The 26957-nt window shown below is 34.8% G+C and overlaps 5 protein-coding genes across 8 annotated transcripts in view; 4 read left to right on the top strand and 1 right to left on the bottom strand.

Moving 5' to 3' along the window:
* The window catches only part of LOC125824498 (uncharacterized), a 263589-nt gene that overhangs the window by 162106 nt on the left and 74526 nt on the right, over nucleotides 1–26957 (top strand). The window contains exon 7 of one of the 2 annotated variants that reach the window (XM_049503889.1): nucleotides 23338–23350. The exons of the other annotated variant lie outside the window; for it this stretch is intronic. The gene's annotated coding sequence lies outside the window, so the exon portion shown is untranslated. Of the gene's footprint in view, nucleotides 1–23337; nucleotides 23351–26957 lie in introns of those variants that run through there. 2 annotated transcript variants of the gene reach the window in all.
* The window catches only part of LOC125824540 (probable E3 ubiquitin-protein ligase RHY1A), a 293655-nt gene that overhangs the window by 144152 nt on the left and 122546 nt on the right, over nucleotides 1–26957 (bottom strand). The window lies entirely within an intron of this gene.
* On the top strand, nucleotides 1475–11752 carry LOC125824477 (uncharacterized). The gene is made up of 8 exons (XM_049503860.1): nucleotides 1475–1667; nucleotides 1756–1913; nucleotides 6621–7629; nucleotides 7881–7972; nucleotides 9127–9201; nucleotides 9708–9769; nucleotides 10245–10314; nucleotides 10450–11752. Exons 1-8 carry the CDS (start codon nucleotides 1529–1531, stop codon nucleotides 11215–11217), a joined length of 2373 nt encoding a protein of 790 aa, XP_049359817.1. The 5' UTR covers nucleotides 1475–1528; the 3' UTR covers nucleotides 11218–11752.
* Nucleotides 14825–26957, top strand: part of LOC125824483 (transmembrane 9 superfamily member 11-like) — a 77777-nt gene continuing 65644 nt past the window's right edge. The window contains exons 1-2 of one of the 2 annotated variants that reach the window (XM_049503866.1): nucleotides 14825–14947; nucleotides 15095–17269. In XM_049503866.1, coding sequence (XP_049359823.1) covers nucleotides 15139–17112 — 1974 coding nt within the window. In that variant the 5' untranslated portion in view covers nucleotides 14825–14947; nucleotides 15095–15138 and the 3' untranslated portion in view covers nucleotides 17113–17269. Of the gene's footprint in view, nucleotides 14948–15008; nucleotides 17270–26957 lie in introns of those variants that run through there. The other variant, XR_007442773.1, reaches the window with a different exon arrangement.
* LOC125824478 (wall-associated receptor kinase-like 1) lies at nucleotides 20066–24886 on the top strand. The gene is given in 4 exon segments (XM_049503861.1): nucleotides 20066–21017; nucleotides 22819–22947; nucleotides 23272–23666; nucleotides 24020–24886. Coding segments are annotated over 4 exon segments (2343 nt in total).

Genomic DNA, 26957 nt, shown 5'->3' on the forward strand with positions numbered 1-26957 from the left:
ATATTTGAGCGTTTAAAGTATTAAGTGGAGAATTATGAGTATTTGATTGGAAATATCAAATGCGTGAGTTGGATTATATTTGAACGTTTAAAGTATTAAGTTAATAAATGAGCGAGACATATTATATGGACAAAAAAGAGTTAGACTGAAATGGATGGCGATTGCGGTGGAGACATGGGTTGAAGGAGGGGGAGATAGAATCTTTGTGTATATAATAAAAATTGAGATTTTTTTAAAGCTAGTGTCATTAACACTATTTAAAATTGTCACCCTTACCTTACTCAATAATTAAAAATTTGCGTTACTTTTTTTCCAATTTAAAACTTTCTTGCCATCCTTAATTCAATCTCCTAGATTTGAGAACCTAGTTATATTCATATGTTTTCTTAAAAAAATTGATATTTATTGTAAGTGTAAGAATCCATCATTGTCTTCTATAGGCTCTCTTCATCAATATCTTCGAAAAATTTGATGTCTAAGTAAAATTAAGTTTCTTTTTAAGTAATTTTTTTTTATTTTTTACGATTCAGCGTAAAAATCAAAACGTAAATATACTACCTGAACATTCTCTAAAATCTTTCCCATTTCGATATCATCAAACAGTAACAACATTTAATAAATCTTCACGAGAATATAATAATATATTAATTTTCAACTCACGAACTCATCAAAGCTAAAATGAAAAATATTTTGATGCATCCTTTTAATCATGAGAACCAAATAAAATAAATAATACATTTGCTTACAATATTGGGATAATTTTTTTTAGTGTGCATTTAATTTTCAAAAAGTGACTTAAAAATAAGCTAAAGATTTTATAAGTGAGTCAAAATAAATGACATTCTTCAATTTCTTTTTGCCTTCATCAGCTTCTTGAACCTTATTTATTAAGATGACTCGAATTCTTCACTAATTGATGACGAAGATGCTCAATCACTAGAGCAAGTTTCACTTGTCCACCAATAAAGATTATGATGAGATGAATAAGATTCTTTTCTTTTTAGTTAAATGTCTCATATTTAAGCTTAAGAAAACATTCTAGTCTTAAATCGACCTTACAACAATATAAAATTGGATCGAATTCGAATGCAGGTACCGAACATCATTTCTAATATAAATTTCTTTTAAAAAAATTATTTTTAGCTACAAATATTCTTCTTATGGTTTCAAATATTCGTTATTTTATTCTTACTTTAAAAGACGAGATGTACTTCACCGTCGAGGCATGTTAGCATATCTCGTAGTATATTCTTTCTATATTTACACATTACACCCATAACTAACATTTATACAACTTTTACTCCACGCATTACACCACTTGTACCTCAAAATGTACAACATTTTAAGCTAAACCTCATCATAAGAGAGCATACACCTCATCACACTGAATTTACCTCTTCACCGCCTTACCCTTTTTCCCTTGCTTTACAATAAACAATCGAAAACTCACCTCCGATCTCCGCCATCACTCTCCGCCGTTCACGGCGTTTCGCCACCGTAGACCGCCGACGTACGAGAAGCTGAATAAATGGGAGGAAATAACAGAAAACGATCTAGTAAACCTAAAACTCGGAAGCCCAGGAACCCGTCTTATTCGGGTCGGGGCTTGTTTGTTGAAGGCGGAGTCTTATCTGATTGGGGCGATTTCAATTCTCCTCCTTCAAGAGGTTTTCTCTGAATCAGATATATGTACATGTTGTGTGTATTTATAGTGTGATTGTTTGTTTATTTATTTATTTGATTTTGGGAATTTAGGGAGAAATTTGAAGAGTGAAAATGGAAGTGGAAATGGTAATTCAAGGAATCGTAATGCAGCTGTTAGCAGCTCGAAGAATGCTTCGAGTTCGAAAAGTGAATTGAAGAAAAGTAGAGGAAGTGAGATCCGTTATGTATACCCTTCTGCACATTCAGTGGTATGTTTATGTAAAAGATTGATTTTTTTTTTAAGGATCAGCATTTTCTAAATGAGTAGGTGAAGAGTATATTAGAGACATTTTTAGTTTATTTTATTGTCAAAGATTGAATTTTTATTGAAGAATGTATAATTTAAGGTCATTGGGTTATGATGATCAACATCCTCTCTACCCACACAAAGGCAAAGGAGGTAAGATTTGCATACATTCTAACCTCCTAAAACCCCACTTGCGGGATTACACTGAGTTAATGTTGTTGTTGGAATATTGACTAGGAGTGCTTTTATATCTGTGCATCATATTATTGTTAGAGGTTTAAAGGGTGAATCTTTAGGGAAGATATATGTTGTGTTTTGTTTGTAAAGCTAATTGAGGTTCTAGATTCGTTCAAAAGGCAGAAACAACTATACACATCTAATGAGGTATACTTTTTGGAGGTGAAGTGCTGTATTTCAAAGGATTATTTAGTTAACGAAAAAGGGTGAAAACTACCCCCAAACAATTCGAAATAGAGCACATATACCCTTGGTTTGTTTTTGATCTCAAAGCTACCGGTCCCGTCCCGTCTAACTATTGGATAACATATGCCCTTCCTTTTAACGGACTGCCACTACTCACTATGTAGTGTCTGACGTGTAAAAAATGTGCCACATGACTGTCCACCTAAGCACACAAATGTGGATTAACCACACACCCAATAAATGCCCTGACCTCCTCAACCATTTAGAACCCTAATTTCATTTCTTACCCAGTTCTTAAAAAAGCTTTCTGCCGCCATTTCTTCAAAAAGATTTGTTCCCCACTAAATATTGAAGCAATGTCAGAATGTTCTATCAATTCATAATTGATTTTGCTAATCCCACCACACTGGGAGTGACTTGATAGTGCTACTTTTGATGATATGTAAGTCGGCCGCTCCATGGTTCTCAGTAAGGCACTGTGTGCTCTGTGCCTTCAATCATTATCGAGTTATAGTATCAGGAAACCATTACAGTTGCTTGTGAAATACATTAGAGAAAAACAACAATATGTGGTCTGTCAACACCAATTGATTTCAGAAGTGTGTACTTCTTATCTAGTCCGTCAAATAGCTCCAGTAATTACCTGTCGGCTATAGTCTAGTATGGTCAGTTTGTCCAAGAAAAATTAATCCTAATGCTGTTGTTTTCTTTATTCTGTTCCCTTTTTCATCCATACAGAATTTGGAAGCTTGGGCTAGATTTTTTACCCTTCTTCGAATATCAGTATGATGAATCCTTACCAGGATCTGAGCATTCTGACATTTGCTTTAAAATTTAGTGGAGAAGAAAGCTTTTTGAAGAAATGGGGAAAGAAAGCTGTTTTAAGAAATGGGATAATAAATGAAATTGGGGTTCTAAATGGTAGGGGAAGTCGGGGCATTTACTGGGTGGGTGGTTAATCCACATTTGTCTGCTTAGGGTGACAGTCATGTGACATTTTTTACACGTCAGATGCCACATAGTGAGAAGTGGCAGTCCGTTAAAAGGGAGGGTATATGTGATCCAATAATTAGACGGGAGGGGTAGTTCTGAGACAAAAAAAAATGGAAGGTATATGGGATCTATTTTGAATAGTTCGAGGGTAGTTTTGGCCCTTTTCTGTTTAGTTAATAGTTTAGTTCTGTACACGAATTCTAGCTTAATAATTTGGATCTTAATCAAATATCTGGTTGATCTCTTTTGATATTGGCTAAAGACTGGAAATTCGGCCGTGATAAAAAAAGGACTAGACATTTGGATTTTCTGCGTATTTCCTCTGATGGGTTTGGATGCTATGAGTGTATTTGTTTTGGGATGTTACAGATTATCTGCCCAGTATGTGTAAGGATTAGTATTTCCTTAAAATTGATCAAATAGGGAGTTTAGTTTTGGGCTATTTATTCCTTTTATGGCAATTTTCTGGCATGATTGCCACATTTAATAGACTGCATTTCTACTCTTCACATTCGTTTATTGTTTTTCAATTTTCTTATCAAGGGCCATATATGTGGTCCTAACAACATCATGGTATGCTCAGTTATCTCTTAACTTAGCAATGTTAAGTCTCCTTAACCATTGTTGTAGCTCGCCACTTTCATGCCCCCTTTATCCGTTTCTAGCTTATGACTATGGTACACCACTGTCATTCCTCACATGTGAATCGGTGGATTTCTCATAATTGGTACTACTGCACGTGCATCCACTATTTAAACCCTTTAACTATTAAAGGGTTGATAGAACGAATCACACTTTCACCCTAGTAAATTATGCCCACCACAAAGCTATATATAATATAAAGCTAAACATAGATAAGATGATGTGACACCTCTCTATGGCCTCCAATTGGATTTATCTTTTTTCTCAATTTTTTGACTTTTTCTTTATTTTTCTTCATCAATGTGCTATTTTAAAAAATAATTCAAAAGTAACCTCTTAAAATAATTACTCAATAGTATTAATTATCACTAAAAAAATCATACTCCATAACTCACATTTCTTGATCTCCCTAGCTTCTATTTTTAGTTACTAATTAATAACCTTAATAATATCCATGACTCCCAAACCTTTCACGTGCATAACAAAACTAACACTAACTTATAAAAAGAAACTAAACACAAACTATCTACTAGTCTCATGTCTATTTGCTTATTCTAAGAAGCTTAAAGAAGTGTGTCGTTTGGTTTTTGTATCAGTTACAAAATTGAATTTTTGGGATTGGTATTCTTCAAATGAATTTCAAAACGATTCACCTCCCTTATCCTATAAATTTTCATAGGCTCCAAAGTAGAACGAGGGAGGCTTTGGATAAGCCCGAAGCTAAGATATTTATGTGATTTGCTGGATTCTCCTTTCTCTTCAATAAAAATGTAGTAGATCCCAAGTTACTCAACTGTAACCAATGTCCAATACCATGGTCAAGAAGCTCTATGGTGTTCAAAGTATAAACAGGATGCTACTTGCGCGCTTCATTCACAAATTACTTCCCACACTTCCTGTTATATTTTGCTTTAATAAGGAACCTGTTCACGTAATCAATAATGAAAATCAATGCAACGGCAATTTTGGTGAGTACATTTAAGGATTTCAGAAGCTAAGTCATTTTGATGAATACGGTCTTTCGTAAACTGATTGAAATTCTTTCCTAAGCTTATTAATTATTGTTATCAAAAAACATTCTTTCCTAAGCTTATTAATTATTGTTGGTTATTCTTCTCATCTTGCTTAGTTGCTACAAGCAGCAATTTCAGACTTGAGAGATTTCCTATCGAGTTTTGTGATTTATTAGCATTATTTGTTTTTTTTTAAAAATATTTGTAAGAGAGTACTAATAGTTTTGGTATATTGCAATTTGCTGCTTCTTTTTTTCATTCTGTAATAGTAATTATGGCATTACTATCCTTTTAGCTTGAATGTTTGGAATTTCCATATTAGATTCATGCTAGATTAGAAATTAGTCTTGTAGTTAAGTTTAGCATCTTTGGAAATAGTCTCACTACCTCCACGAGGTAGTGGTAAGGTTTGCGTACATTCTACCCAACTCAGGCCCCACTTGTGGGATTTCACTTGGTATGTTGTTGTTGACTTGAAATCAGTTATATGTATTTCTAGGGATTTAGTTGTATGTGACGTGTTATAAAAGTTAGAGAGTGGATTCTGATTTTATTAAATTATTGCTTATTTATTTATATATTCATTTACTTCTTTTTAGTTCATATCATCTAAAAAATCAGCCCAAGAAGAAAAAATAATGAACTAAAGAGAGAAAAAGGTTAAAAAAGAAAAGGAAGAAGGAAAAGATAACAATTAGATAGAATAATCAAAGTTACCAATTTCAAAAAAAAAATAAAATAAAATTAGATAGAATAATCATACATTTTGATACATGAATTTGGAGCCAAAGATTTTGGTCCTTCTCCCCCCCGCCCCCTCCCCTTCTCCGTTTGCTCTTTTTGTTGTTGTGTTTCCTCTTGAAAGAGAAACAACGAAAAGAAAGAAAAATCTAGCTCGAAATTGAGGAATGAAAACTCCATCAAGACCCTTCGGGGTGGCCCAGTGGTTTGGGCTTGGGACTTCCATGTTGGAGGTCTCAAGTTCGATTTGCCTACTGGATCGAGCTCGTCGCACCGGGCTTGCCTAGTGCGGGTTACCTCTCCTATGTGGTTTGCGAGCTATTGCATAGGAGCGGGGGTTTTACCCTGTGTGCACCCACAGGATAGAGGCTGTGGGTTTCCCTTGTCATCAAAAAACTCCATCAAGATAAAATTATGAATGCCGTAAAATTTAATTTCATCCTAAGAATATAGTTTAGAATGTATTACACATTCACAAATAGAGAGAATTTTCTTGAAATTCTTTTTCTTTCTTTACACATTTCTAAAGAAATATGTACTAAATAGACTATACAAAACCAACTATTTATAATACTAAAAATGTAGGTAGTGGATTATAAGTTGAAATATAATTTATTTGGTTTTGATGCTTAGAATATTTTCTAAAATGTTTGCCAATCAAGATGTAAATGAAAAGATTATTTCATAAATTTAATGAGGTTTGTGCAAAGCGGGGATGAGTTTTAATAGTCTGACTAAAAAACAAAAAACTTGCACTACAATCTCTGTGCTAAGGGCTACTTAAAAAATCTGTTACCTTCTTCAAAAGAATGCAATAATATGCATTGCTGATGAAATTTTCCGTGTGTCTTTTCCAGGTACGTTCAGATGCAGTATGTAGTGGAGGAGTAAAAGATGACAAGTTGGATTGGGAACATCCTATTCTTTTGGTTGATACAAAGGAAACTCAAATTGTTGCTTTCGTAGATGAAGGCCAAAATAAGGAACCTCAAAATCAGGGATGTATTTATGATTGCACAACCCCTTTATCTCTAAATGTTGGACAAAATAAAGATTCTCATGAAGTTGACTATGCTGGTGACTATAGTGCTGGTTTCTCACTGGATGAGAGTTCACACAGAGGATTGGGATTCTATGAAGAAGCAGAAATAACACATGGAGGAGTTGGATTGTCACCCAAGGATGAGAAGGAAAATCCTTCTTTTGAGTATTCATTCTCTGATGAGGATATGGATGCTGATGGGGGCTTCCTTGGTGGTGCCAGCATCGAGATGGACAATCACCTGCCAGCTGAGATGTCATCTTCTGTGGAAAATGAGGGATTTTTGTCTATAGGGGGGCTTAGACTACATACTCAAGACTTATCAGACGAGGAAAGTGATGGTGATGATGAAGACATTTCATCTGATGATGGAAGTTCTTGTTCGTCAGAATCAGAAGAATCTGACGGATCATCTGAAAGTGATGGCTCATCTGATAGTGATTCAGATGTTGATGAAGAGGTTGCTGCAGATTATTACGAAGGAACTGGTGGAATGTGCAAAGTAATTGATGTTAGACAGTTGGTTGGACAAGTTCCTAGTAGCTGTTCTGATGATAGCTTAGATGAAACCGTAGAGAAGTTGGGTGGGATTCATCTTCAGGAAGTCTCTAGGGAGTATGGAATGAAGAAGCCTAAAAAAGAGAGGAAGTCCCGAGGAGGTCAGAAATCTACTCCTGCCAAGCAAGCCCGGGGATCTGATTTGGATGGCCTTATGTTTGTAAAGGACCCGAGAACAGTTTCAGGGAAAAAGAAACATGCTGCTAAATTTCCTCAGTCATGGCCGTTTGAATCTCAAAAGAGTAAAAATTTCGGGAGGTTTCCAGGTAAAGATATCTGCCCTATAATGAGTTGCGACAATATGCTTCGTCTTTATTTAAATTTGCTTATGTGTAGCCATTAAATTTCAAGTACATATTACTTATTACTCTCTTGGATTGAAAGAGGATAAAATTCCCTTGGATTTCTCTCTCTCTGCTTTTGCTTTCGTTGTTTTCTCTGTTGACCTTTTCTTTTTGTTTGTGTATTGCCATGTGTCTTCAACTCCACTGTATATACTCCTAGCTTATGTTTTCAGGTGCTAAGAAGAAACATCGCAAGGAGATGATGGCTTTGAAGCGTCGAGAGAGAATGCTCCACCGAGGGGTTGATCTTCAGAAGATAAATTTAGTAAGAGCTTGAAATTGTTTCCTTTGTTTGGAGTCTAAGTCTTTTGTTGCTTTTTTCTTTCCCACCAGCTTGATCGTTGAACTTGCCTATGCTTCTATGTAGATCCGTCTTTTTGACATCAGATGCAAACTTTTCCTTGTTTGATATTTTTCTGTTCCACTAAATTTATTTAATAACTTTGTCAGAGAGAAACATAGTTGTATGAAAAATTCTCTCATCTATGTCCTTTTTGTTAAAATAAGAATTGTGCATTTCAGTTTTGAGCTCGCTTGTATGTTTAGGCTGACATATTTGTCCTGAAGTCTGTGCATTCATCCCATCTGTATGTTGATCTTGTTTGTATAGTTAATCTGTAAGTTGGAACCAGGTCATAATAGAATCCGGATGTACTGCAGATAGTTGTATAACCAAATTTTACTGCATATACTTGTTGGTAGGGGGTTGTAGATTTGTAGGAGGTTCCTAATCAAATTAAGACAGTTTCCCTTGTTTGATTCAGGATCAGAATTTTTTTTGAAATGAAATAGAAAACATGGTTCTCCTGCCTAAATAATGAAGTATCGGTAATGTGAGGTTCTTGGTCTTTAAACATCACCTATCTACTGACATGAAGCATAACTTCTTTTGATTGATGTTGTCTTTTCTTTTTCCTCTTTGTATTTTTGGTTTTGTTCATCTCAGCTGGTTTAATAGTTCGGTGAGCAGATGATAATGGTGTAAAGTGAAGTTGCAATTGGATGTTCATTGAGTTACTTTATATCCCTTTTCATATTATTTCCTTTTGTAGCTGAGTCACTGTGCTAGTTTCTCTGGAACAAAGACAAGCCACAGTCGCTGCCTTTAAGTTGGCTAGTTTTGTAGGTGATTTTGAATATTATAGCTGCTCTCTTTAGCTCCTAGAAACTGATTTTTTCCCTTCCATGGGAGACCTCTGTATATCTTCACAGTGTGTACAGGGTGGGGAACCCCTTTGTTGCCTTGTTATTGATATCATCATCTTCCGAGTACTATAGTCCTTATTAAAAATACAGTGCATACTTTATCAAAGTGCATCAAAATCAAAGAAACCAAACTGATGTTGTGTAGATCTATTCAAAAGCTATAAAAAAAATTCTTCCTTTTTATTGAAATTTCCTTTCACTCTTAAAATGTAGAAACTGCACCAGATGGTTTTGGATGGAGCTGATATGTTATCTTTCCAACCTATGCATTCACGTGATTGTTCTCAGGTATTGTGTTTTGTCATACCTATGTTCAGGAAATAAAGTCCTTTTACTTATCTACGTGCAATCCAGTAACTTCTCATCTTTATTTTTCAACATACCTTGAAAACATCTTCCATTAAGTGCCAATGTGATACTACTGCTGTTTTACTCAAGTAGGTATTATCTCATGTATAGTGGAAAAAAAGTTAGAAGAAAGGCGTATTCCAAAGAAAAAACTTCTTAATATGATAACCTTGATTCTTCTGGTTCTGCTTCTTTGTTTTGAAAGCTGTAAAAAATTGCTACATAGTGATCTTTTACTCATTTGATCTTAGTTTGCCCTTTCTTATGAAAAAAGGGAACATTGTTTTAATAATTAAGGCCCAAGTTCACCATTTGTAGTCATGATAACCAACTTTATGACTATAGCTTGCAATAGGAAGGAATTATTTGTCATTTAGTCGAGTGTCTTCTATGAGTTCAACGACTAGAAATCACTTGTTTTGACATTCAGTGCTGAACATGCACAGGTTCAGAGATTAGCTGCAATATACCGTCTGCGAAGCGGTTGTCAAGGTTCTGGTAAGAAGAGGTAGGAACTTTTTCCCTTTTTAGTCTTTCATATGTGAATTTCAGAGATAATCAAGAGGGTAACTTTCATTTAACATGTAAAGAATGTATAAAAGGGAAGGTGTGTAATTACATATGTATTTCCTGATGTTCCAAAACTTTCTTAATTAAGAAGAAATGGATTACGATATTCTGACATTTCATTATTTTCGAGGCCTTAAATATATGTGTTCTGTTGGCCTTTAGTTAGTTGTGAAAATTATGGTTATTTTGATAGCTTATTCTACGGATAGAGGCATTTTACCTTAAGATGTTAATATTAGTAATGGAAAAGCTTTTTAGATAAGATTTGTATTGTAAACTGACTTTTGCATCTGCTATATGTGGCTTGTGCACCTCCATTTGCTTTGGACTGCTTTGGACATGTATATTAGATGTAATACTGCTACGGGTAGAAAATTGTACTCGTTGAAGTCATCCGTGTTTCTTTTTTCCAGGTTTGTGACAGTTACCAAGACACAGCATACGGCTATGCCATCCGCCAGTGATAAAATTCGTTTGGAGAAGGTTATGTTACTTAAAACCTCCAGTCTGTCGAAGAGTTCAATTATTTGGTTTACATAATATATACCTTAAATAAACATTCTGTAAAGATGCATATTTTCTGTCTGACATTGAGATTTCCATTTTTTGACCATTCAGTTGATAGGAGCTGGTGACGAGGATTCTGATTTCACAGTCACTGGTATACAAAGTCATAGAAAGGATGTAAATGCAGCCAAAAACTCTTCAAAGGGTAGTGGTGGACAATCTGGCCCAAGCAATTTGTTTAGAACCCCGATAAATCCACGTGGGCAAAAAGACAGCAGCAAGAAAAGAAGGGATCAGAAAACAGTCTCCTACGCTCTTCCTGTCTCCTTTATTTCAAGTGGTATCATGCGTTCCGAGACAGAAGTTGAGGAGAAATCAATTGAAACAACCCAGACAACCACCATTGTCCATGAAACAAAGGTTGTGACCAACTCAGTCGAATACGGTGCATTCGAGATGCACACCACAGGTATTGGCTCGAAACTCATGGCAAAAATGGGTTATCAAGAAGGTAGAGGTTTAGGGAAAGATGGACAGGGTATTTCCGAGCCCATCGAAGCTCGCCAACGACCAAAAGCTCTTGGATTGGGAGCTGAAATCCTAGAAACAAGTAGTAGATCATCAGCAAAGAAGGATTCTCTACCCAAATCATCTGTTCGTGGTGCTGAGGTTGTCGGTGGAAGCGGGAAATCCATCAGGAAGGAGTCATCTGTTGGATTTGCAGGATTTGAGAGACACACAAAGGGGTTTGGATCAAAGATGATGGCAAAGATGGGTTTTGTTGAAGGCATGGGACTTGGGAGAAGTTCACAAGGCATAACCAATCCTTTAGTTGCTGTTAGACGTCCTAAATCCCAAGGATTAGGTGCCAAAAGTTAAAAAAATATTCACATTAATCATCTTTCAACTGTGGAAAGAAATGTTCATATTTCCCATCTAGATGTTGATAATGTCATGTTATATGTTCTACTAATTAGTTGAACTTTGTAATTTACCCTGAAGCCTATTTCAGTGGCAGACTACAACAACATTACCTTGTGTAACTAGGGTCTGAAGAGGGTGACGTGTATGCAAACATTACCTCTACCTTCTGTAGGCTATCTTCTAGAGATGATGGCTTGTATGCAGCCTTATCCCTACCTTTTGAAGGCTACCTTTTGGAGAGGATGGCGTGTATGCAACATCACCACCCCTCCCTTCTGAATTTCGAGAGGGTGGTGTGTACACAACCTTTTTCCTACTTTTTCAATGGCGGACTAATTATCTAGATTATAAACCATATTACATTGAAGCGTGGATATCGTTTTTATGGTTTATTTAGATAATTGTTCTAGTTATACTACCCTTTTTACAGGAGATTGGTAATATATACATTGGGTCGGTAAAAGAAATGCAGATGATCTTTCTGGGGTTATTTTCTTGTAATTTGTCATAGGAGATTGTCTTAAATTGAAAAGGTGGACATTGCACATGGCAATAAGCTCTAAAATCTAAATATTAAAAGAGAATTCCCAAAAATGTTTAAAAACTAGAGTGCAAAATATAATATTAAAACCTTACGTATGGTGCACGTTAAGTTGTTATTAAACACAAATCTTATTTTTATCTTGTAAAGGTAGAAAGATTGTGTCTGATAGGTGTTCAGTTAAAGTAAACATTTTAAAGTAGTATGAAAAGAGAATATATCGGTGAAGAAGTCATAATGAAAAGAACAATAACAACAAATAGTACGACAATCGACGCATAGAGAACACTAGGTGATAAAAATGGAAGAATAAAATAACAAGAGAGTAATAATAAAAAAAACACTAGTAGAAAAGTTAGACAATGCTTGACTATTTACTAACCTTCTATCTTAATCTTTAATCTTCATATCCTCCTATCTAGGGTCATGTCATCGGTAAGCTTCAGGTGTTATTATGTCTTGTCTAATCACCCTCTCCAGTACTTCTTCAACCTATCTTTACCTCTCTCCTCGACCCAAGATTCAAGCGCGACATGGTACTACTATCATTAATATGGCTATTACTAACGATAAAGTTAGATGCAATCAAATGCCATATAAAAAATACGAGGTGCTATAACCTAGACCTCGAACTTGGATTGCACACTTCATATTTATATATGGGAGTTTTTCCAAGGTTAACGGGTGCCCGTGCACGCTGTCTTAATAGGCCCCCCTCTAGATCCATCATGACCAACCTCTCACACCTTTTCACTGTGACTTACGAACATCAATTTCTTCGTCACCTATTCGAGTTATCTCAACATCGCTTCTTTCATCTTATCTATCATAAAGATCATTTTCACCTTATTTCGAATATCTTTATTCTAAATCCTACCTCTCTCTTCTAGTGCAGTTAAATTATTAAGTAAAAAAGTGTTTGTTCCTTTTATTTCCTGTTTAACCCTCCCCAAAAAGTTTATCCTAAAGTCAAATAATATGTAAAACTATGTAAAAGAGAAGTGTATGAGTTGTTATTACGCAATCTCAATTAATTCATCTTTTTTACTTGTTTAAAAATATTCCATTTATAGGGAATATTTAATAAATACTCGTGAGATTTAGATGGTTCAAAGCACAAGAATATATAGGAATAGACATTCAATGTATCCATAAAATCAGGAATATACATTCAATGTATTCATAAATTATAATAAGATTACTAAAATCACATGGGTGAAAATAAATCACTTACCTTATACATTAAAAATAGGGAAAAAGGACAAATATATCCCCGAACTATCATAAATGGTATACAAATACCCTCCGTCATACTTTTGGGACATTGATGCCCCTGCCATCCAAAAACTAGAACATATATACTCTTTATACTAATAGACATACACGTGTCACAATCTTATCCATTGATCCGACATTTATCGACGGATAAGATTGTGCCACGTGTCCCTATTTAGTCTTCCCTTAGAGTGAAGGGCATTTATGCTCTAGTTTTTGGACGGCAGGGGCACCAATGTCCCAAAAGTATGACGGAGAGTATCTGCATACCATTTACGATAGTTCGGGAGTATATTTATCCTTTTCCCTTAAAAATAAAATAAAAATTACAACTTTCCAAAAGCAAATTCATTATTCCAACAGAGAAGTCAAAAATATTCGAGATATATATACACATATATAGCAAGAAATATTTGATAATTTTTCAGTAAAAATTATTCAACTCATCACCATTGAATCTATGTTGTTCTACTATTGCACAATTCCCTATAGAATTTGAAACATTACTCTATTTTCCATTGTCAATATTAAGATATTGCATATTTACTAGTTCTTATTTTCTTCATACGTATAAAATGCAAGATATAACAATCAAATAATTAATTCATCATGATGCTTGTGTTATTTCTATTTGAGTATCAATAACATTCTCACTACACCTTAATGATCAAACAATTAGATTTGCTAATAAGACCAAAATTGCTTAAAAGATATTTGCACAATTACTTGGAACTTATCACCAAATATACAAGACCATATTTATCATTTATTCCCTAAAATTATACCATACACATTGATAGTAAATATGTTACATTATTAACAAATATTATAATATTTATCTGATAAATTTAATCAAGGCACCCGGATACCACATTACAATAAAAACATTATCTCCCTCCTCCTCTCATATGAGACTATATTTGTATCTTTTTCCCCCTAAAAATTATATAAAAGATTGACCGTAAATATGTTTCATTACTTTTGTGTAGAGTTGATTATTTTCAAGACCTAATTCCAATTTTTTTATTATGGTAATGAAAATGTCTTACAATCTAAATTTATTTTATTATTAAGAAAATTAATTCTACTAGTTCTGATTTTGAGATTTTCACGCTGAAAAAAACCTTTGAGGCCAGAGATGTCAGACTATTACAATATAATGTTTTATCTCGTTAAATTAGTTGAGACACACATTGATATTATAAAAAAGCAAAGTATTATAATATTTATCGCATTAAATTAATCGAGATGTGTGTAAGACATTGAAATTATTATATTATAAAAAAGGAAAGTATTATACCAACTCCCCCCCCCCCCCCCCCCCCCCCCCCCATATTTCATTACTTTTGTATAGAGTGAATTATTTTCAAGATCTAATTCCAGTTTTTTCTTATGGTAATGTAAATGTCTTACAATTTAAATTTATTTTATTATTATGAAAATCAATTCTATTAGTTCTGGTTTTTAGATTTTCACATTGAAAAGGAAAAAATTGAAGCTAGAGATGTCAGACTATTACAATATAATGTTTTGTCTTGTTAAATTAGTCGAGAGTCGTGACACACTTTGAAATTATAAAAAAAGCAGAGTATTATAATATTTATTACATTAAATTAATCAAGACGCGCGTAAGACGTTGAAATTGTTATATTATAAAAAAGGAAAGTATTATAAAGTCCAACCCCCCCCAACCCCCTTGGTTTGATGATTAGGACATAAGTCATTTTTCTTCAAGAGGGTCCCAAAAGTCTGGCCAAAATCTCCCACCGACGAGGACAAATAGGAATACATATAAATTCTTTGCGTCTAGATCTTCCTCTGTCACTCAACAATCTCTCAATTGCAGCCCTCAGAATTCCCCTTTTGGAGGTAAGTTAGATCTCTGCATATCTTGTTTTGCAATACTTGTTTACTAGTAATTAAAACTGCATTATCTGATCCCAAAACAGTTGATTTTTTCATTGTTGTGTTAAACCCTGTTGAGAAATTCCACTGATTTTGACATTTTATTTACAGTTCCTGATCTGGGTCATCCAGATCTGATCAAGAAACCACTAAAAATGAGATCTTTTGAGAAATTCAAGATTTGGGTTTTGTTAATCTGCTTGGTGTTTGAATTGGGTTATGGGTTTTATCTGCCTGGAAGTTATCCTCATAAATATGGGGTTGGTGATTTGTTGAATGTTAAGGTGAATTCATTGACTTCAATTGACACTGAGTTGCCTTATAGTTATTATAGTTTACCTTTTTGCCAACCACAAGAGGGTGTGAAGGATAGTGCTGAGAATCTTGGTGAGCTTCTTATGGGAGATAGGATTGAGAATTCTCCTTATAGGTTTAAGATGTATACTAATGAGACTGAGATTTTCATGTGTCAAACTAAACCTTTGTCTGGTGAGGAGTTTAAGCTTTTGAAGAAGAGGATTGATGAGATGTATCAAGTGAATTTGATTCTTGATAATTTGCCTGCTATTCGATATACGAGGAAGGCAGGTTATTTCTTGCGGTGGACTGGTTATCCGGTTGGGATCAAGGTTCAAGATGCGTATTATGTGTTTAATCACTTGAAGTTTACGGTTCTTGTTCATAAGTATGAAGAGACCAATGTGGCTCGTGTTATGGGTACTGGGGATGGAGCTGAGGTGATCTCAACAGTTGGAAAGGATGGATCTGAGGAACCTGGTTACATGGTTGTTGGGTTTGAGGTTGTTCCTTGTAGTGTTCAACATGCTCCTGATTCAGCAAAGAACTTGAAAATGTACAATAAGTACCCGACTCCAATTAAGTGCGACCCTACAACTGTTGCCATGGCTATTAAAGAAAATGAGCCTGTTTCGTTTACTTATGAGGTGAACTTTGTGGAAAGTGACATTAAGTGGCCATCAAGATGGGATGCTTATTTGAAGATGGAAGGTGCAAAGGTGCATTGGTTCTCTATCCTTAACTCCCTTATGGTGATCACTTTCTTGGCTGGAATTGTGCTTGTAATCTTCTTGAGGACTGTCAGGCGGGATCTGACAAGGTATGAGGAGCTTGACAAAGAGGCTCAAGCTCAGATGAATGAGGAGTTATCCGGGTGGAAACTTGTGGTAAGTGATGTTTTCAGGGCTCCAAGTAATCCAGGACTTTTGTGTGCGATGGTTGGAGATGGGGTTCAAATTCTAGGGATGGGTGTTGTGACTATCATGTTTGCTGCCCTCGGATTTATGTCCCCAGCTTCTCGTGGAACATTGATTACCGGCATGCTATTCTTCTATATGATTCTTGGTGTTGCAGCTGGTTATGTTGCTGTTCGTCTCTGGAGGACAATCTTCTGTGGCGATCACAAGGGCTGGATTTCAGTCTCATGGAAAGCTGCTTGTTTCTTCCCTGGAATTGCTTTTCTCATTCTAACCACATTGAACTTCCTGCTATGGGGTAGTCACAGCACAGGGGCCATACCATTTTCTCTGTTTGTCGTCCTCATTTTACTTTGGTTCTGCATTTCCGTTCCTCTAACCCTAGTCGGTGGTTATTTGGGGGCAAAGGCTCCTCACATTGAATACCCAGTCCGAACCAACCAGATCCCCCGTGAAATCCCACCACAAAAATATCCATCTTGGCTTTTAGTTTTGGGTGCAGGCACCCTTCCTTTCGGTACTCTGTTCATTGAGCTCTTCTTCATCATGTCGAGTCTCTGGATGGGTCGTGTCTACTATGTCTTCGGCTTCCTCCTCATTGTCATGATCCTTCTCGTCATAGTCTGTGCTGAGGTCTCTCTTGTTCTGACTTACATGCATCTTTGTGTGGAGGACTGGAAATGGTGGTGGAAATCCTTCTTTGCCTCCGGATCAGTTGCTATATACATTTTCCTCTACTCTGTTAACTACCTAATCTTTGATCTCAAGAGCTTGAGCGGGCCTGTTTCTGCTACCCTTTACCTTGGATATTCCCTCTTCATGGTCCTTGCCATCATGCTCGCGACAGGCACGGTCGGGTTCCTTTCCTCCTTCTGGTTTGTACATTTCTTGTTCTCTTCAGTGAAGCTGGATTAAAGAAGTCTCTTATGGCAGAAAGAAACAAAAGAACCATTGAAGAAACAGCTGCAGATGTGTCTTTAAGTCATTCTTGTTTACTTTTTATTGTCATAATACTATCATTTTGTAGGGTATTTGGAAGAGAAAGCCAATAAACTCCTCAAGTTTTGTTAAATTCTTTAATAGTCAAGTGTTGCTTGATATAGTTGACTAATAGCTTCATTGGTTGGGATAATCATATTTGGATGTGCCTATAGTGATGGATTCAGTTGGTAAATCTGGTTTGTACATTGCATTAACTCAACTCATCATGATTCTTGAATCACTTTTTTGATTATTCCTTTTTCGATTTGCTTTGATATGTTTTTTTCTTGAGCCGAGGGTCTATGGGAAACAATCCCTCTACCTTCTACTGTAGGAATTAGGTTTGCGTACATTCTATTTTTTTAAGCCTCACTTGTGGTTCTGAATAATATTAGAAGTCATAGAACAACATTAAGAGTCCCCTTTGGAGTATGGCTTTCTAGTTAGCTAGCAATCGTCCACATTGAGTTATTGGATACTTGATTCAGGTGCCACTAATCAATTTTTTTTTTTTTACATTTTAAAACTCCGTATGACCGTTAAAACCAAACAAATTGAAATTGAGAGGGAGCACTTAAATTCTATGGATTCCCTCTTGGATCGTTCAATTGTTTGTTTCTTTATATTTTTATTTAGCATGTGTTTGTCTTTTTAATAATAACTTTATGTTAAGCTGAGAATTAATGTACTCTGATGAGATTCCATTCCTAAAAAGTCTATCTAGTGATATGAGTAATGAAACAATTCAACATCAATTGATCATAAGCTGTGTTTCATAAAGGGTGTTCAGAAATTGCTTAAGTACATTTTTTTGACAAACAAGTGTACAAAATTAAAATACTTAATATTAATAAGTGAGCGTGCTCTTCTTAAAAAGTGAAAAAAAGAAAAAAAGAGTTGCTGGTTTTTAGGCGCCTGAAACCATTGGGCAATATGTTATTTAACCACTTCATTTATCATTCTACTTGTATATACGGTGCTCTAAGGGACACCCTAGAGTGTAGCTCCACCCTTGATTGTAAGCATCATGTTTCTCAGTGGACGGGGCAGAGCCAAGTAAGGCGAGGGGTTCATCTGAACCCTCTTCTTTTTATTCCTTTAGACTTATTTATGTGTTTACTCCTTGCGTTTTTTCCATCCCTCACAATCCGGCCACAATTTATTACTGTAATATTGGCAAAAATATTGTTCTAATTGATTAGCCAAACACAAACGCTTACTCTCTAAAAATATTTTTTTGAAAATTATTTCGGATTAATAAACAGATTTTAAACTGTGTATGCTCTTGTTTCTAGAGATTTTTTACCACCAGATTTTTTGTCCTTTAAATCTCTTTAGAACCACAAAATGTGCTCACTAAAACTCTGTAATACAATAATAATACTGTATGCTAAAAACCCTTTAATACCAATAATTAAACCTGGTCGTTATTGACTTTTAGCATTTATGGAGTCATAGCCAAATTCAAAATTTAAAATTTATCAGTTTTTACAACAACTTCAAGTAATATAATAATAAAAATTGAGTTCATAGTTAAATATTTATAAACATTTAGAAGAATTATTGATATAAATACCGAAGTGATTGAATTCTTGTGAACCCGTATGTTATATTCTAGATTCGCCTGTGAATTGAGCCAATAATGGAGGGGGCAATCGACCATTGTATAGAATGAACTATAGTAAGACTTGTAGGGACTAGTGTTCCCACCACACAAAATAATCAAAAAGCTGTAAAATAAAGAAAAATTATACATCAATGTTACTATACATCATAATCACATAGTATTAGCTTTACATAAAGCAAAGAAGACTCACTATATATTTTAATCACATATTAGCTTTACATAAAGCAAAGAAGGCTCACTATATATTTTAATCACATATTAGCACTCACTATATATTTTAATCACATATTAGCTTTACATAAAGTAAAGAAGACTCATTATATATCATAATCACATATTAGCTCACGGTAAAATAAAGAAGACTTATGCATCAATGTACTATATATCATAATCACATATTAGCTCGACATAAAGTAAAGAAGACTTATGCATCAATATAATGTACTATATATCATATTAGCTCAACATAAAGTAAAGAAGACTTATGCATCAATATAATATACTATATATTATAATCATATATTAGCTTGACGTAACATAAAGAAGACTTCTGCATCAATCACTATATATATAATCGCATATTAGCTCACTATAAAGTAAAGAAGACTTCTGCATCAATGTACTATATATCATAATCACATATTAGCAAACTATAAAGAAATGAAGACTTATGCATCAATGCACTAAATATCATAATCGTGTATTAGCTTGCCAAAATGTAAAAAGGACTAAAGCATCAGTGTACAATCATAATCAGATATTATAGCTCAATTTTATTGACGGCTTGAAGACAAAGCCGTCTATTTCTTAAAACAAAATTTTGCAGCTACAATCACGATCTCAACAACAACAACATAAGCATATAATCTCACAAGTGGGGTTTGGGGAGGGTGGGGTGTACGCAACCTCACCCCTACTTTGTGAAGTTAGAGAGATTGTTTCCAATGGATACCTCGGTTCAAGTAAAACATATCAAATGAGGCATGGAAAGGGAAACAGTAGATACAATCACTATCTCCACTATTCAAATTAAGAATAGGATGTTAAAAAGACCAGCTCGATCCAACAATGATGAATCGAAAATTCAAATTAAATATTAACCGGACCAAAACATTTAAAAATAATAATATGGATCCCACTTGTAAAGTTATTACTTTTTTCGTTTGTCGAGAAGTGGGGAAGCCTTAGCAGGGCCTATTTCAAAAGTCTAATGATGTTTGCAGAATTTTGTGCCATCATAAGATATGATTCAACCAGAGAATGAAGCAGTAATACATACCAGTATACATGAAGATGCAGATAACCATGTGGTCATTTTTCATTCTTCTGACGGGGCTGCTTTCTAAAGAAACAACACAAGTTTCAGCTATAAGAATATGGTCAACATCAGCAAAATTATCTTCACAAATGCCACGATGCCCAGAAAGATGTGGCAATGTAACCATTCCTTTTCCATTTGGAATAGGAAAAGGGTGTTACTTCAATAAAGCATTTAAAGTGAGCTGCGATAACAACACTGCTTTTAGTCACGGTAATGGTATGTATGTGCAATACATATCAAAGGACTCCATCACGGTTGATATTACTTTAGATTCGCACCCCTACGACAAATCATCTGGAATGAACTTTTACAGTGATACAATTGATAAAGGAGCTGGCGGCGAGCATTTCAGTTTTTCCAACAAGAACAAGTTTGTAGCCATTGGGTGTGACATTTATGCTAATGTCAAAGATTCAGACACTGGTAGCAGTGTAAGTGGATGTGCTTCTTACTGTGACAACTCCACTAATAATGTTTCATCCTCTTCAGCTTCATCATCATATTGCACTGGGAATAACGGTTGTTGTCAGTCTGAATTTTCAAAAATAATACCAAGAGAGTTCACCATGTCCACACAAACAATGAACACGGAGAACACATCGTGGAGAACTAGCAATTGCACCTATTACTTAATTATAGAAAAGGGCACTTCTGAGTCTGACTTCACTCAGTTACGTGGTAAGTGCAAAGAAGACGATTCTTACAAAGGAAGGATGGTGCTGGACTGGGTGATTGGCAATGTTAGTTGCAACAAAGCCATGAGAAGGCCAAAATATGCATGTAGAAAGAACAGCAGGTGCATCGATGATACTACTAGACCTGCTGGGGGTTACCGATGCGATTGCTCTTCTGGTTATCAAGGCAACCCTTACCTCTTTCATGGATGCCAAGGTACTAATTCCCCTGTTCATTTCTCTTTTTTGTTTTTGTGATTTAACTTGTGTATATTACTACCTCCGTTTTAGCATACGTATCTTATTTTTGTTTTTAGTCTGTTTCAACAACGAACTTCATGTTTTTCTATATTTAGTAAGTTTTTAATTCCTACATTTCATATGTTACGCTTAATAAGACTCCCTTATAGGATTGACATGGAATCTCTAAGATCACAGGATTTAAAGTACTTTTAGGGGTTGTTTGGTACAAAGATTAATAACGCAGGGATTAGTAACACATGAATTAGTAATGTAGAGATTAATAATGCAGGAATTATTTTTTATTAAGTGTTTGGTTCATTGATTCCCACCTAATTTTGTGTTTGGTTTAAAACTCTACAAAAAGCTTCTTTCCAATTGTACCCTTACATTATTATAGGATTTTCTATTTCATGTAATCGGGAAGGTAGATAACTGTCGGACAATATTTTTTTTTTGTGGCCTTCTAACTAGCTAGGAGAAGAACAATTTTGTCACCATGTTTGCTATTTTCTCACTTGAATTATTTGAGGGTAAATAATTGTTATCTTAATAAATTGATCACTCACAAAACGTCAATTTTCAATTGAAAAAAAGATAAACCATCTACTTTTAAAATAAAAAAGACCGTAAACGGTAAACAATAGTAAAATCGAACAAACCATCTTCGTTTACACATAAAATTGCAAGTTATAGTTTTAATATGTATGCAATTTTATAAATTATTCAAAATACCTGGGCCTGATTCAACCCCAAAAGCCAGCTCATGAGGGGAGGATTGCTCAAGTCCATATAAGGAGACCACCAGTCTATTCCCCAACCAATGTGGGGCTTTTATCCACTCTAACACCCCCCTTCACGCTCAGGGCCAATTGACGCGTGGAACGGGTGCCCAAATGGGGATGAATCTGGCTTTGATACCATGTAAAGATATGAGACCTGGGCCTAACTCAACCCCAAAAGCTAGCTCATGAGGGGAGGATTACTCAAGTCCATATAAGGAGACCACCAGTATGCCATGTGGCCATATATTTGCTTTTTTCGATTAGTAAATGTTAAACAACTCACATTTCAAATATTATACTGAATTTATTTTGCAACAAACAACTCTCTCTAAATAATAAAATTTGTAAGCTAATTTATTTAAATAAATTTACTAGTACAAATATAAGACATAAAACCAAGAAAATAAACAGAATGATTAAAAGGATTTGACGGATATTTTTGTCTTTACATATATTGATCCCATGGTATTAAATCCCATGTATTACTAATACCACCAAATAGAAGGTATTAGTTATACACCCTATAATACCATAGTGTATAACTAATACATGCATTAGTTATACATATGCCCAAAATTCCTACCAGACACAGTACTAAGTAATACCATACATAATACATGGATTATTTCTCCTAATACACTCTACCAAATACCAAATGACCCCTTAGTGTGTTATACACCTTTATCTTTGATGTGCTAGATTGTTTATAGGCAGCAGTTTAGACTAAGACTATTTTATTCTGTAAGTTGTAACACTTTTGAAGGGAAACTACACTTTTGTTGTAGTATACCTATGGATATATAGACTAAAGTTACCAGTTTAAAAAAAAAATAAAATGTTTCAATACAATCATTGAAATGAAACAAAGAGAGCAACAATATAACAATATCCCACTGTACCCCTTTATTTTGACTTGTTTTTAGCATGTAACATGTCTTATTTTCTAAGTTACTAATCTCAGTTTTTATGATAATTACTTGTTAATTTCCACAGACATCGACGAGTGTGCAAGTCCAAAAAGAAATCATTGTCCCAACAATACTCGCTGTGTTAATACTCCTGGCAGTTACCATTGTGACTCAAATAATGTGAGACATACGCTAGCTAAACAACTCTCCATAGGTATTGTATAACTCTCTTCTTTGTCTTCTTTTTTCCCCTCTTGTTTCTTTGTTAGATTAGATTAGGCTTTCTCTAGCTTTTTATTTGAGACAAATTACATCTTTGAACTGTCCCAACAAATGATTAATGATCCTTTTCATGTCATGACCTAACTAAAGACATTATAACATTTATTCTAGCTAGCTGTTCTTTAGAAAATTAGAAGCTTAACTTAAGCTTTAAAATTACAAAGGAGCCTGGAAAAGCATTTACAGCCCTTTCTCTTACTCTTAGATTCTCAAAATGAATTTATGCTTGTAATGAATTTATGCTTGAGACAAGCAGGTATTGGCGCAGCAATTACTTTTGTGATCCTGGTAGCAGTTTGTCTTTGGCTATGCAAATGGCTCCGGAAGAGGGAAGAAAACAAGGCTAAGCAAAAGTATTTCAAGAGGAATGGTGGATTGCTTTTGCGACAACGTATTTCCTTAAATGGAGAAAGTAGTGGTGGCTCTTTGCCAAAGCTCTTTTTGAAGGAGGAGTTGGAGAAAGCAACAGACTATTTCAATGAAATTCGAATTCTTGGTAAAGGAGGGGCTGGGACTGTTTACAAAGGAATGTTATCAGATGGAAGCATTGTAGCTGTGAAGAAGTCCAATGCAGTGGATAAAGATCAAATTGGACAATTTATAAATGAGATACTCATACTCTCCCAAATAAATCACAGACACATTGTCAAGGTACTGTTGATTTTTGTACTACGCTCCTGCTACCATTTTATTATGAATGGAAGAAGAGAGCAACACAATTCGACGATAGAGAAATTTATAATGCCTAAAGAGGATTGAAGAGCGAACTTATAATATTAGAAAGACTCCTATACTCTTACAAGATAACAAACTAGACTTACACACACGCGCAGTCGCACACACAGAGCTACTACATCAACTCGTGCTGCTATTCACTTCAACCATAATAAACGAACAGTTTAGGATAACTCATTAGTCAATCATGAACCAAAGATAACTCAAAATTACAATTGAACCTAGCACTTGATCACACTTTTAACATTTAAGTTTACTGTTTACAACAGGTACTTGGTTGTTGCTTAGAAACTCAAGTCCCATTGTTAGTTTATGAGTACATCTCGAATGGAACCTTGTCATCCCATATTCATGGAAACCTCAGTCACAGTTCTAACCCTACTGTCTCAAAGTCTGAGTTGGATGATCAGATTCTTCCGCACCCAGCAATAATATTATCGTGGGATCATCGGGTGCGAATTGCTGCAGAAATAGCAGGGGCACTATCTTACATGCACTCATGTGCTTCTACTCCCATTCTTCACAGAGATATAAAATCAAACAACATATTACTAGACAATAATTTTAGAGCAGTGGTTTCTGATTTTGGACTATCGAGATTGTTGTCTGTTGACAAGACTCATTTAACAACAATGGTAGGGGGTACATTTGGTTACATAGATCCAGAATACTTCCGCTCAGGTCAACTTACAGACAAATGTGATGTCTATGCCTTTGGTGTAATTCTTGCAGAGCTGCTAACAAGTCAAAGAGTTGTCACTTCAAACCAACCAGAAGATCCAGGTTTGGTTATCCGTTTCACATTAGCATTGAAAGAAAATCGTATAATTGAGATTGTAGATCCTGAAATTGTAAAAGAAGTTGAGGATGAACATGTGATTCTTGCTGTGGCCAAACTTGCCAAGAGATGCTTAAATTTTAATGCAAGGAGAAGGCCATCCATGAAGGAAGTGGCAGCTGAACTTGAGAAACAAGGAAAAAGGAGGCAAGATCTGCCTCATGATGAGAGTTTTCAAGATAACATTTTGCCAGAAAGTGAAAGTTCATGTAGTCATACTTCTGATTGTACCGAAGAAGATAATCAGAACTCAGTGTCTCACAATGAAATGCATTATGACAGAAAGGGAAGTTTGTAACTTTTAGAACTTCAACTTTTATCTTTTGTAGTTGTAATGTTGAAGTAATTGCATATATGGACACATAATCAAATGAAGATTAGCATGATTTACATTAATATTTAAGTCGTATATATGATTTGTTATGATTTTATTTTATTATCCTTTATAATAGGATTGTTCATGGGGTTTGATTCGGTTTTCATCAAAAGCAAAACTAGACCAACTATATAGCTTTTTTTTATTTTAATTTGAAGATCATGGTGTCCAGGCTACCTCTCACGCCACGGGATACCTTCCACCTCCCACCGGCAATAGGGATTAGGTAACTCTGTCCACCAAAGCTAGGACTGATGGGAAGAATCACCTAGTGTTTTGTTTCCAGTGAGTTTTGAACTTGAGACCTCATGGTTCTCAACCACTTTATTGACCACTAGGCCACACCCTTGGGTGCTTTTTGGTTTGGCTTTTTCTTGGAAAATAAAATTAAAATCTAGTTCATTCAATCTATCAGAGTTATGGACAAACTTTTCCATATGATAATGTATGCTACTTATAATGTTTAGCAAGATTTGCACTAATATGAAATATTCTTATGTGAGAAATTTTCTCCATAGTAGATGATAATTATTCCCTTTCATTAAGCTAGGTTACATCAATATAAGCTTTTAAGCCTGCCAATTTTTTTAAATTATACTAAATAAACAAATGAATCCCATTTTTTTTCTATATAAACGTAAAACTTAAAATGAAACCTTAACAATAATATGTTTCTCTACTTCTATTAAGGCATAATAGTTTAAGATCCCCCTGAATTTGATACCTACAGCTGAACTGTTTTTTGGTAGAGTTTTATTTTATTTTATTTTAGTAAATTTTTATTTTTTACACTTGTAGACAGAAAAAGAAGAAATACACAGCTGAAACAAATCATCATTGCATCTAAAAAGAAATACATAGTTGAAAAGTTCATTATTTTGGCTAACTATTTTTATTTGGTTAAAAATAATGGAGCTCTAGCAATTTCTTTTATAGATTTTGCCCAAAAAAGAAAAAGTACACAGATGAAATATGTAGTTGTTGGTCTCTTAATAAGAAATAGAAAGGAAATTTACCCCTTTTTTTGTAAGTATACAGAAAGTTTACACCGAACAAATGGTGTCAAGTTCAGGGTGGTCCCAAATTTTTTGTTGTTGTTGATAAAGATAATGTAAGGGTGGTCCTGAACCATTAAGCCTTTTTTAAGAACTATTGATAAAACAATATCAAATAACAATTAGTTTAATAAATCTTCGCTTGTGAAAATGAAAGACAGATTTGAAGTACTTAAACAATACTTGCTAAGATAGTGATCATACACGTTATACCCACACATTTAATTAAACAATAATGAATCCTTTATTATAATCATTTCCAAAACGACATATTTTTATTATAGTCTTCTATAAAAATAAATGTCGTTTTGGTTCATCTTTTTCCAGTATAAGACCAAACCAAATACATGTCTCTCTTTTTAGTCGGTTTGATTCATTTTTCAGTTCAATTTTGCTCGGCTTTTCAGTTTTTCTTGAGCAGCCTTACTTTGTTATATTGTTGGTGCTTGCTTTAAGATAAAAAAGATAGCAGAGAAATTATTTTAACCTTCCAATGTAACTTTTGAAATTAGACTATATGAGTTAGAGTAAAGTCAACACAAAGTAACCATGAAAAGGTTTCAGAATTACCAGTGGACAAATTGTGCAGAAAACTAATTTATGATTCAAACGAAGTTCATGCTATTATTTATTAAAGTAATATGTTGAGGTGATACTTTATCAAGGTATCAAGGTAGTCGCAAGGATTATCAATTGAGTTTAACTAAAGTGTAGACCACACATATTTTAAGTTGTATCTATTAACATAAAACATGTGCAATCAATTTATGAAGCTATTAATAGGGTGATGGTTAGAGAGGTGCTGGGTGTCTCGAGAGGCCGTTCTGGTGGCCATAGAGTGGACTGGTGGTGGAATGGAGAAGTACAAGGGAAAGTGGACCCAAAGAAGCTGGCTTATGAGAAGTTGGGGGAGAGTAAGACAAGAAGGAGAAGTGGAC

This window comes from Solanum verrucosum, unplaced genomic scaffold (assembly GCF_900185275.1).
Source record: "Solanum verrucosum unplaced genomic scaffold, falcon-dt-bn FXZP01000022.1, whole genome shotgun sequence".
NCBI lineage: Eukaryota > Viridiplantae > Streptophyta > Magnoliopsida > Solanales > Solanaceae > Solanum > Solanum verrucosum.

Coding starts and splice junctions, on each gene's coding strand:
- LOC125824477 (XM_049503860.1), top strand. CDS start 1,529: ATGGGAGGAAATAACAGAAAACGATCTAGTAAACCTAAAACTCGGAAG. Junction 1,914..6,620: donor ACCCTTCTGCACATTCAGTG/GTATGTTTATGT, acceptor TGTCTTTTCCAG/GTACGTTCAGATGCAGTATG. Junction 7,973..9,126: donor ATCTTCAGAAGATAAATTTA/GTAAGAGCTTGA, acceptor CTTAAAATGTAG/AAACTGCACCAGATGGTTTT.